Source organism: Cygnus atratus, chromosome 6 (assembly GCF_013377495.2).
Source record: "Cygnus atratus isolate AKBS03 ecotype Queensland, Australia chromosome 6, CAtr_DNAZoo_HiC_assembly, whole genome shotgun sequence".
NCBI classification, from domain to species: domain Eukaryota; kingdom Metazoa; phylum Chordata; class Aves; order Anseriformes; family Anatidae; genus Cygnus; species Cygnus atratus.
Window position 1 is genome coordinate 18,598,201 of NC_066367.1, and position 12,449 is coordinate 18,610,649.

Sequence of the window (12,449 nt, forward strand, 5' to 3'; positions counted from 1 at the left end):
GCAGAGCTGACACCAAGTAAACACAGTCAACGCTGCTATCAGGCCTGCCTAGAATAATTGGAGTTGAGATAACAATGACAGAGAACAGCGCTTTTACTAAGGGCAGCTCAAAACACTGATGGACTGATTTGGGAAGAGCAGCAACATGCATTCTTTGGGTCCTACGCAGAGCAGAACCAAGCTGGTATGCAGCAAATATTTACAGGCAAAGGGGCTGTTGTGTTGCACAACTACAGCTGGAACAAGTGTACAGTCACACAGTACTGACAAAGCTCGTTGGCCTGTGTAATTTCCATCAACAGCCACCAGCTATCCTGCCAGCTTTACAGATGCCAGATGCATAGGTTACAGCTTTCCCTGGAGGCGCAGCTGACAGGAAGACACAAACCTACATAACTTCGTGTTTTTGTTGGTTTCTTCCCCCAAAAGGGAACAATCATTTTAGATTTAATAATGCAGTCTAGGTACAGACTGATAACTTGGATAAAACTGGCAAGAAGTGATTGTTGAGAAACCAAGCTGAGAAGCTTTCTTTAAAAAACAAACAGTCTTATTTTCAGTGGGTGGCTGCTTGGCACTTCCTAGAAAGTCAGGCATCTTAAGTGGTTCCTTACAAGAGACTCTCAAAATATCAAGGCATGAGTTGCCTTTGAAAATTGTTTCCCTTCATATCTATGTTTCATGCAAAAAATTTTAATATATTCCCCTTTAGGAATAATTCTGGCTAACGTTTTCACTATTTCCTTCCATTCAGTATTTCTTACTAAACAGGTCTGCATAAAACCAAGATATTTAATACATATGGCTTTTCTTTCTTGCTGCTTCTCTATTCACAGATTTGAGTTCCAATAAAATATTCAGTAATTTATAATCATCTTCGATGTAAAGTGGGGATAAACTGAAGGAACAGATGAAATCAAAAAGAAAGATGCAGTCACCTGTGTTTCCAAAGCAAGAATCCCTAGTAAATGAAGGCATTAGTTATAAGCAACCTTGTTTGTACAATTTTCTAATGCCCTAGCAAAAGTAGCTTGTTGGTAGGGATTTTAATATTTGGGTAGTTATTTAAGATACTTGTTACCACAGAGATTGTTCTTTAATAACTACTGACTTAAAGTAATTAGTAATTAGCATTTTAGTAAAAAGCTTTGAACCCATAAGGGGACAGTTTAACTAGCATGGTTTAAACTGAATGAAGACTACCAACACACGTCACCTGGAGCAGTGTACTATGGACATCTTCTTCCAGGTACGAACAAATTCTTATAAATTCAAAGCACAGTTAATAACTGTGTTCTTTCCCATGAGGGATTTATAGCGTGAGCAGTATCTGATACTCCGGCTGCTTTTGCAGCAGCATTCCAGGTGTACTCCTTTGGCCCACAGTAAATGCACATCCTTCTTTTCTCAGGGGTAAGTCACCTATAGATACCTGATGCTTTCTGTGGGCTAGACGTATGCACATGAGCAATTGCTTTTGAGCAGCCGACATCCTTGAACTCACCCTCGCTTGACCTTCAGTAACTTGTTCATGTATCTACTATCCATTTTTCTCAAGCCACTCCTGGACAAAGGGAAAGTTGCACAGTGCGGTATTTTAGAGGAGTGTGCTCCATCTTTTGGCTCAAGCAGGCCACACAGCCTTTTTATCAAGGCATTTTGAGAGCTGTAAGTAGTGATCCTTACCCAACACGTGACTGAGTATGTCAGTCACATGCCCAAAATGTGACCAGAGATTACTCCCTTTCAGTCATGTGAATGAAGCATTTATAATTGCTTAACAAAAGAGAAGCTGAGTGAAAAATGTAGCAAAGAGCAGACTGTCAGAAAAAATTCAGCTAACCCGACACGTTCGCTCTTTACACACATCAGAGACATCTGGGAACAACGCTCTCAGAAACTCAGGCCAAACCCAGGTTAACTGCTCGGGCATCCCTGTTTTACAACGTGCAGATCCCTCCCTTTCCTGGAAATACAGCAACAGCATTCTGGAGTCTCACATACCTGGCTGGAGTGATCGAAAGAGTGAACTGGTCTAGTATGTGCAGCTCAGTCTGTGGCCTTTGGTAGGGATGCTGATGCTTGGTGGTAGTTATTAATAAGACATGTAGTTACCACTTCGAAGGGCTCTTCACTAATTACTGACTTAGAACTTAAACAGTCCCCTTAACAGATGCAAAGATTCAAAGCATTTTTTCTTCTCCCCTCTGTGGAGAGGAGAAAGAGGGTGATATTAAGGGAACACTATTTAAATAGGCATTCGTGTGGGAACTATGTTGCTGATGGATCTTGGGCTTCCAGATCCATTCTGTAGGAAAGTAACTCCTTGCTTCAAGAGGAAAAAACAAGAAGGGAAATCTCCTTTCTTGTACTGCTCTCCTATGACTACTCTCCAGTGATAACATGTTCTGGCTTTAGAGCACCTAAGTGCTGTAATTTATTTTGGTATTAATCTTGGTGTTTCTGAAGTAGTATTTAACTTTCTTCAGAGTTTAAATGAACAGAGTCCTTCCTGTTGCCTTGACTTGAGAAAAAGAGCATAATTTCCTATCCCTCCCTCTCTTAACTACCTTCATAGGCAAAGGAAATACCTGATAATATTTGGTAACAAAACTGTTATGTACCCAGGTTCTTTCGAACCAGTTCATGCATAACAGGATGGTAGCAGAATCAATTTAAGGAAGGTAATTGCCATGATCTACAAAAGCTTTTACTGAGTAAATACTCTCTTTAATTTCTCTTTTAGTTTATTCTCATAGGGGTATGTTAAGCAGTATATTACCATACTTCTATTGCTATAATATTACAGCATAATTATTATAAAACTCTGAATTCAAAGTCTTAAGGGAAAAGACTAGGAAATTTTTTATGCTAAATTAGAAGTGTTGCTGCCATTCCTATCTATGTTCTATGGATTAACTTATTCTTTATACACTTCCAGCACAAGAAAGACATCAAAACTGGAACTTGTAATAGTTATTGCACATGTAATGCTCGTGTATATCCAAGAAAGATTAACTACTGAAAGAAAATAGAAAATAATTCTTCACTTGATCAAAAATGGTGGCATTCTTGCCATCTCACCCTATCTACAATGCCTGTCTTTAGTAGTGAGGTAATTTAGTAAAATTAAGAACTCTTGACTAAAAGGAAAAGAGACACATTTAGGTACAAATATATAAGAATAATATATATATTAAAAAAAAGACAGCCCAAGCTAATCTTTTTGTGAAAAAATGGGTGTACCAACATGGCAGCAACTGTTGTAGCTCAGAGTTGTCCTCCAAAGAAAGACTAACATACATAGCAAAACAAGCAGTGGACGATGTAAAATAAGACAAATTAAATTACCTTTGAATCAGCTTCCCAACACTGATGCATCAGTTCTGCAAAACTTCTGGGACAACTGCTTGGAATGGTTAATCTCTAATGGAGATAAAAAATACCAGTAATTAGAAACATTTCCCTTTAAGGTGCTAATAATAGATTTTCTGTAAGAGCAAAGCAGTTAAAACGAGTAAAACACACTCCTCTTTCATTTTAAACACAATATAAAAACTGGTGATTAACGTAAAGAAAACAAAATAAGACCAACACCGGTAAGACATACAATTAATTAGTAGACTTATAAAGAAGGAATGGAACAAATACACCAGTGGAATTGCTCAAAAAAGCTAGGAGACAAGGAAGTAAAAATGAGGCAAACAGATATTAGTACTAAAACATAACAGTCTGTAGAGATAACTACTGCACTGCATTGTCTTACAAGATGCTTGTCAAGATAGGTATAATGTACAGGCTAGCTTAATTCCTTTCTCCCACACAGATGTATAACACTATAATCAGTTTTGATATACCAAGTGGCAGAAATATAGAGTACACTGAGTTAAAAAGAGTTAAGCGAAGCTCTACATGACACAAGAGACGTTTCATGAGCCTGTGGTCAGAACAATTAGCGAGGACATGCAGATCTCAGAGAGCACTCACAGAGCACAGTGAACTCATAAATATTTTCTGATGACTGAAGACAAAGAGTTACTGGTTATAGCCAGGACAACTGACTACATAGAATTGGAAGCTGGTTTGGTTTTCTTTGCTCAGAGTTTTAAACTGTGAAAAATATTCTTTCACACAGTCTTAAATGACATTTAGTTTAAAGAATCTGCCTCCAGATTGGAAAGTCTAAAAGCAAATCTGTATATTCGTGTATATATACATGAATACAAGCCTCTCCAGTTGCTTAGATGTGCATCCCAACATTTCACATATAAGGAGATCCCTTCTGCTCTCGATAAGGCAGCTAACTGACTTCAGATGTTTCATACTAAATTAAAGAAATATGTAGATAGAAAAAACAGTTCCTCAGTGCAAATGAGTCCAAATATGAGGAGTCAAGATAGTAAAAGGTTTCCTTGTCCTGTAGCAGGTAAGAAACAGATATTCCAGTCCTGTTTAGACCAGCCTGCCAGGAAGACCCTTTGATCTGTCCTAGTCTGACATTTCATAAGTAAACCAGAGCAAGTTTTGTCAAATTTTGCACCATGATGTGACTCCAAGATGATCTGCAAAGCCTTACAAACCACAGCAGCCAAAGTAAGAGTTAACAATTTCTGCTGCACAAGCATTTGAATACCATGAAAACTCAAAACACAAGATACAGAGTCTGGGCACTGCAGAAGTATGATTATTTTAATAATGTAATACCTTAAGGTGCAAAGCTTTCCATGCAAGAAATACACAGAAATTTGTACAATGCATAAACAAATTGTACTGCTGCTTGATTTTTGGTTGAGTCATTAACCTAAAAATACACTGGCTAGTCTTGCTACAGTATTTGTCTGTAACCCTTACTGTTCCAGGAGGTGGAAAATAAGTTGCAATCATCATTTACATGTGTCTCCCTTGGGCAGAATTTTATGTTATGTAGTGTAGAGGTAGCAGGTTCCAAAAGTACCAGATAATAATAAAGATGACATTTCTCATTAGTAATTTATGAGATCATACCTAGCATAATCTGAACTATCGTGTTTTTCTTTTCTGGATTAAAAATATATATAATTATATAGAAACTCTAGCAGAATAAAAATCACACTGTGAAATAATGCGGATTGTCAAAAAAGATCCATATAGAGTCGTTAAAATCCGCTTCATTTGCTGGGCTCCAGATTTGCGACGTGGGATTTTCAACCTCAGCAATTACATTTTGGCCTCGATCCCACACTGTTTTTAACAAGAGACTTAAAGTGTAAAGAATGAAGGCCTGGCCCAACAGTGACTCAATTCTGTTGTGAACTGGACTCATGCAAGCCCGTTAATGTCAATAGATGGAACTGAGAACAGAACCCGGTCCTCATACTTGCTTTGGGACATAGAAACTGTGGGGAAAAAAAATACAAGCATAATGTATGCCAACTCTTACAAGGCTTATGCTGGGCATGGTCCCTAAGTCATGGCCGGAGAAAATAATAACTATGTAAACAAGTGTTCATGTTCTCAAAGCTTCCTGGAACACTTACAAAGAAGATGGTAGCAACAGGCTAGTGGTACCTGGCAGATAAATAGCTGGCTTTGAAAATTTCAACCCTTAGGTTTCTTCAGCCATGAATATAATAGCTGTCATGTCCACATTTTGCTCATACTGTGTTTTTCACAGTTCCTTGTCATGGAAAACTGTAGAGAGATATGTGCCATCTTTCACCATACAACTAAATCTCTTTACAACATTCCCAATGCCACTATGTGTCCCTTCCATAAAACTGTACGTTCACAATAGAATGTAGTACTGTTGAAGGAAGTCTTCATGGTTCCACGTTCTTCAAACTGACAGATGAGGCTTTTCCTAAACTAAGAGAAAGAGTCTTACTGTGCCTCAGGCTCTGTTACACACTGTAGACGACCATGGTCATAATCTTCAGACTGTTAATGTAGCATTTCCAACTAATGAGTATACCACAGTATCACTCACTGGAATTAATCCAGTTCTCAAGCAGAAGAAAAAAAGAGACAAAAAAAAGCCACCAACAAAAAATATTAAACTAAGAGGAGGAAACCTAACTCTACTGTTTTAACTCTGAAGCATTTTGAGAAACAGTTTATGTAGAATAATAGAAATCTGTATTGTACAGGCACTGCCTCACCATTGTAATGTTTCCCAAGCTTCCGCTGTGTCTAGATAGAGGAGGTTTCATCTTTGTGGAGGATTTCCATGCTTGTCTGTGTGTGGTACAGTCACAACTTTAAATGTTTTTTAAATGTAGTTACTGTCTTTGATATCAAGGGACTACGTGTTCAGATATACGCTCACATGTCCAACTAACTGAAAGCCTCAATTTGTGAGAAGAAGAAAAGCGAGGCTGGGGACACTGTACAAACGGTGTTTACACCACTGAAGTGCTTTTGAAATGGAAAGACTCTGCATGAGGAGGCTTGCAGCTATGCCACAGCCTTGCCGATACCAGTGAGGAGCTCATCTTCAATGTAGTGTTGAACGTAGGTGGCAAAACTGTAATTTCTCTCTTTTTTTAAAACTATTTTTTCTTCTTTTATTTTTGAAATTTTCATCTAAGCGGCAGTTTCTTGTACTATAGTGACTCCTGCTGGGAGAGTTAAGTTGAAGTAGCTGAAGGTCTCTTACAGATATATCAACTCCCGGCCAGTAAAAAGATGTCCTAAACGCAGGAGATGGAGTTAAACTGTTCCCCTACCTTGGACGCAATGGCTTCTTTCATCACTAAGAACAAACCCCTAGGTTTTACAATTGAGACTGAGAAACTAGTACAGTACTTGTACAATTTTTGATCTACAGCATCACGACGTGAAGCTGCAACAATTAGATGTAAAGGGTCCATTCATGAGGAATAACATCACTTTGACCCTTTGTGTTAGCTCCTACTGCTAATCTTTCCATACGCGTGAACTTACTTTCAATTTGAAGAAGATGAAAAAGTCTTTTGCAAAACCCCAATACTGTTTTCTGATCTATGTACCTGAATGTAGAAACGTAGTCTTACCTCGTTTTTTTCCACTACAAGCCAAGCTACTTGTAATCCTTCCAAGCCTTTAAAGGGGACCTCCCTTGTTAGCATCTCCCAGAGAACCTGGAACAGAAAAAAAGAAAAGAATTTTTATTTCTGTACTTTGTATTTTAAATACATTATTAAACCTTGATACAGCACTATTCTGTATCCAATTATCAGGCAACCAGTATCCATTTGCAGGAACTTGGACCAGTGTTTGTGTGCAAGATACTCTGACTAAATTAATTTGAATGTTTTTGCTTTTTCCTCTACAGTACAACCCAGATGAAAAACTGGGTTGTGTGGGGTCTAATGCCTGCAATTTTATGAGAGCCATGGGAATTGCTTTTTACTTTCTCTGTACACTATGTCACATTTGGCAGTTGAGACTTGGGTAGACAATGAACTCCGCCACTCCTTCTCAGCCCCAAGTAGACACATCCTTGCTTTTCAGTCATTCTGCATTTAAAGATATTTATTTATGATTGCAACTAGTGCTTTTAAGTAGTCAGAACCTGATCCATTAGGTACTTTGCTCCTATGATATGCCTACAAAAAAACATTAAATATAATATTGCAAGCAAAGACATAATTGTTAATCTGCAAGTATGTGATTATGTTAAAATAAACAATATACAGCATATTGACAATTATTCTATTCTCCCTCCATATCTTATGGACACACTAATCTTAGATACAAAAAAAGCTCCTAATTTCACATGCTTTCAGCATTTTAGTAACACAGTACATGAGAATCTGAGGTGCTCTGTAGAAAAGAGTTTGACATCACCAAAGAATCTTGCAAGTCATTGAATCTAACTTGTTTTTCTGCCCCAGGGACTACATATTGGCATTCAATCAAATTAACAGGCACTATGTACCTTCACTTGTATGTGCCTCTATTTTTATCAGAACCTTCATATACTTATCTTGTTACAAATGTCTGCATAGAAACTTTTTCTTGCATAGAGACTTTTTCTTCCATTCATATGCCAAACACAACAACAATAAAAGACATAATCTATTTAGCATGTGACCAAACGTATTAAGATCCTTATGCAAGTCTCTACATCCTCACTGGTTGGGTTAGTACCCAGGCTCATTCCAGCTACATCATTTTGAATGGATTCTGGCCAACTCTGAAGGTAATTAGAAGAAAAATGAGAGAATATTGGCAGATGCTGCTCAAGCAGAAAAAAATGCACTGAAGCAGAGTTGGGCCTTTAATCAAGTGAACAGGATACTCCATCAATAGACCTATTTGAATAATTCTGCTTGAGTCGAAAGACTGATTAGTAAAGGTAAGCGTATCTTGGAAAAATAAGTAAAAGAACAGTTTTCCTGAGAATAAGAAATGTATGAGGAAAGCTATTCATAGACTTATTCATTTCTCCTGTTTGCCCCAATTCATTCTCCTTAGAAGAAGAAAAGCACTTTGATTTGTAATTCCAATTATCACCTCTCTACTGGTAGAGAAGGACATTTAACTGTGAGAGAATGAAATAATTTAGCAGCCCAATGTACTTCAATCAGAAAAGCAGTGTACAAAACAGTTTAAAAACAAAAACCCCTGGGCCAAATCAAACATGCAGTTGAGCAGTCTTGCAGAACCAGCTCATTTGAATGGCTGTAATAGGAAACCATGAAGAAGAAACCCAAGTCTGCACATCAGATAGAGCAAGCAGTATCTAAATACTTCTTCCAAGTACAGAACACAATGAAATACATATTAAATGTCTCTGAGAGCCTTGAGCTGGGAAACTCCACTGTTCTTCTATTTTCTTTCAGAAGATTGAATTGTAAGGGTTGTCTAGTTTCATTCATGCATGTAAGTCTGTGCAGAACATTTTGCAACAAATTCCTTTATCATGACACCTTTAGTGTTTATTTCCATTGCCTGTGTGGATCACTACTTTCCTAAACCAACAGTGACAGCTTAAAATACTTCTATACTGCACACAGTTTAAGAGAAAACCAGCAGTCTGACTAGACATGAAGAATTTTTCTTAATGCTTTATCACTAAAAGTATAGGAAAGTAAAAAAAATTAAAAATTGGCATGCCAGAAACCCTTGCATTGATTTACACAGGTTTAGAGCAATGTTCTAACAACACAAATTTTACATTCAGGCGAAAGGTGTAGAAAAAGACTTTCCTTCCAATGATGACGTGTCAGTATCTCCAGTTTTACAGGACCGCCAACCTGTCTCATGAATCAGCTACCCTGAATCATAAGCTAAGATGAATGAGAGCATTACTGGTTTTACAAAAACAAAACAACAACAACAAAAACAATAGCAAAGGGGTATCTTCTGTATTCCCATTTGCTGCTTCCTGTCCCCAGGGTCATTCAACAGCAGAAAAAGCACCTGAACCTGACTTACCCTGGCCTCTTTATTGCAATATACACTCTGACCATTTTCTGAACTCAGTCCTCTGCTCACATCATACAGAAACTAATCTATCTTCCATTTCTAGTATAATTTAATTGAGAGACTGACATGATTCACTTCCACTCCCATCTTTGATGGTGAGGATCACCTGCTTTCCTGATCACATAACATCCCTCTGATGACAGACAGCAGGTGTTCACAGAGAAATAGCCAAGCTAGACACCGTGATGGAAAACAAATTGAGATCATTTATAGTGGTTTGTAAGCTGTGACATCTGAAGATGTTAGGATCTTCTCTGCACACAGAGAAACAGAGTGAGAGATAAAGGTATGAATGTTCTTTCCATACATGAAGCTGAGAATAAGAATGAAATGTCTTCAGTTCTGTCAGTTCAGCTGCGCATTTCAATTCTTATCCTGTCATCTACATAACAACAATCTAGAGAAGAAAAGAAAGAAAATACCAACCCCCGTGCAAAGCCAACAAAAATTCGAAGTGCCATACAGGACAGGGAACATCCAAAAGAGTAGTTTGAGGAAAAAGAAAAACAACAACAAGCATGGAAAACGTTCACAAAAAAAAGAAATGCTTTCTCTTCATAGGAAAGTGTACACGGATGAGGATCAGGAGCCACAGTTATCAGAAGTACAGCATGAGCAGAAAGTGTTGTTCTCTTAGAGGTACTGCCCTTTGCCATGAAAATTAGGTCAGTCCCCTCTGGATTGATCCAAGTGGAAGTTAAAGATCTCATAATTCTTTTCAAAAAAGAGTAAGGGATAACCCCTGGAGCTGGCCAACATTCCCTCTATAAATAACACATGTCCTCATAGTTAAAGCAATGTATGAACTATTGCTAGGAGTGCAACAGCTGCTACGTTTAACTTGTCTCTATTCTACCAATAGCCAATTAATGCTTTTACTTTTTCGTTCCTGTAAGCATTTACAACTATATTGTGTACTTATACAGGTACACAAACTCACGCTGCCATCCTTTTGCCAGGTTAACATGTTCTGAGCATCTATCTTCATGATTTCAGAACAGCTTTTAGAGGGAACACTAATTCCCCACACTTTCATATCTTGAGAGAAGCAAATAATCATTTTTGGGCAGTGCACACAATGACAGGATACCCTTACTGATGCAGGTGAACTTATGGGTTGATCACTTGTGGCAATTGTTGCTCAAGAGTATGGATTTGGAAATGGATTAGAAAAGTGAATCACAGCACGGCTAAAGGAAGTTCAAAATCTGTCTTTGTGGCATAATAAATCTCCTGGAATATTTAGCTTTAGCATTTCCTAGCTTGTATTATGTATTACTTACTATTTAGCTCAAATAGAAAATACGGAACTCTTTATCCACCCAGGAAGAGCACGAGAAGCTAACATGAACATTAGCTACAAATACATATGCAACTGTTTGCAAAGAGGGAAGTTCATTTCAGGTGAGAAGCAAATTGGACCTATACTGTACAGGAAGACTTCGACACTTCATGGGAAAAGTGCTCTCAGACTTAAGCAGAATATTTAAAATCACAGACTAGTTTCTAGAAAGAAAAGCCAGCCAGGAAAAAAAAAAAAAACAAATAGGAAAGAAATTAAATGAACTTACAGGAATGGTAACAAATACCATGAACAGAGTATCTATTCCTAGCATCTTACTAGTTTACATTTGAAACGATTCTGTTCTTTGTTAACAAGCCTTTAACTGAAGAAATGCAGATTTGTCTCTCTAGCACAAAAGCTGCTGGCAAGCGTTACACTTTGAAAAACGATTCTTTAAATGTTGTTTTTACAGATGATAATCATTTGACAAGACAAAAATACCCCTTCTAAGATTTTTTTTGTTTTCAGTCTCCTAACTAATTCTTTGATAATCCAACACTTATAACAGGGAGACTCCAACTTTCAAAGTTATATTCTGACAATTTCCTGCTTTCTGACAACTCCATTATGTCAGTAATTTCATCAACTGAGAACTTGGGCCACTGCCATTCTTCATTTCTACCCCTGAATCTCCTCTGAAAACAATGGTGTTCCAAGACATAGCATTGGAGTTATAAAAAGATGAATTCATTTCTAAGTGTTTATGAATTCATAAGCTTCTACCCATAGTAGAGCACATTAGCTCAAAAACAGGACATTAAAAAATGTGGGTCAAATATTATTAGGCATACTGAAGTACCACTATAGACCCATAACCACATTAAAATATTCTAGTAACACTGAAGTGGTTTCATACTGAGAGTAGTTTAGTTTTACCTTCAAGCACAGAACTGTCAAAGGAGCTTTACTTCTTGGATGAGGAAAAGTAAACTGTGTGACATACTGTTCCTACAGCTCTGGTAATACTTGATATGATAAAATATTAAACAATTTCTTACCTTCTCTCACTTCTAGAATGTTACTTGAAGTCAATTCACACCAAGATGACTATGTGAGCAGTCTTGAACTATAAGACCTTTTCTGGACTTTCTCCTCTAACATTTTTTCTTTGTTTTGGAATTGGAATGTTTCCCTTCACTGGATAATATGTGATTGCTTCCAGTAACAATTTACATTTGTTAGCTTATGTTCTATTATTATTTGTGCCCTAGTTCAGTTAAGCAAGGATTTTAAATCTGCCGATATAGGCTTCTTCTTTCCCCTTACAAACCGTCAACCTTTCATTTGTAAGATACCCCATCATCATCTCTCATTTTTTTCACTATAAACAACTGTTTGACAAAATGTTTATGTAATCTATGTAGCCTTCCACTGGGACATCAGCTTAGCTATGTAAGACCATAGGTGCTAGCTTAAAACTACAGTGCATCCATTACATCTCTTCCCACCCCTCAAAGAGAAAGGAACAATATTTTACAATATATTGTTCTGAAACAACTCCCCATTCTGTCACCCACAGTGGAACCCAAAACCAAAAAGCTATGTAAACAGATACGCACGCAGACTATAACCCCACTTCCTTTCTCTTCCCTCCCAAAGTATTAACTACTGCTGTCATGGAAAGGCTATGGGGCAAGACTCATAATTGGTCTGA

At 37.5% G+C, this 12,449-nt stretch overlaps 1 protein-coding gene across 4 annotated transcripts in view; it reads right to left on the bottom strand.

Annotated features, from left to right (window-relative positions):
• Positions 1-12,449, bottom strand: part of MAP3K20 (mitogen-activated protein kinase kinase kinase 20) — a 90,964-nt gene that overhangs the window by 40,413 nt on the left and 38,102 nt on the right. For all 4 annotated transcript variants that reach the window (XM_035567837.2, XM_035567892.2, XM_035567852.2 and 1 more), the window contains exons 8-9: positions 7,011-7,097; positions 3,352-3,426 (exon numbers count right to left, since the gene is read on the bottom strand). In XM_035567837.2, coding sequence (XP_035423730.1) covers positions 3,352-3,426; positions 7,011-7,097 — 162 coding nt within the window. The remainder of the gene's footprint in view (positions 1-3,351; positions 3,427-7,010; positions 7,098-12,449) is intronic.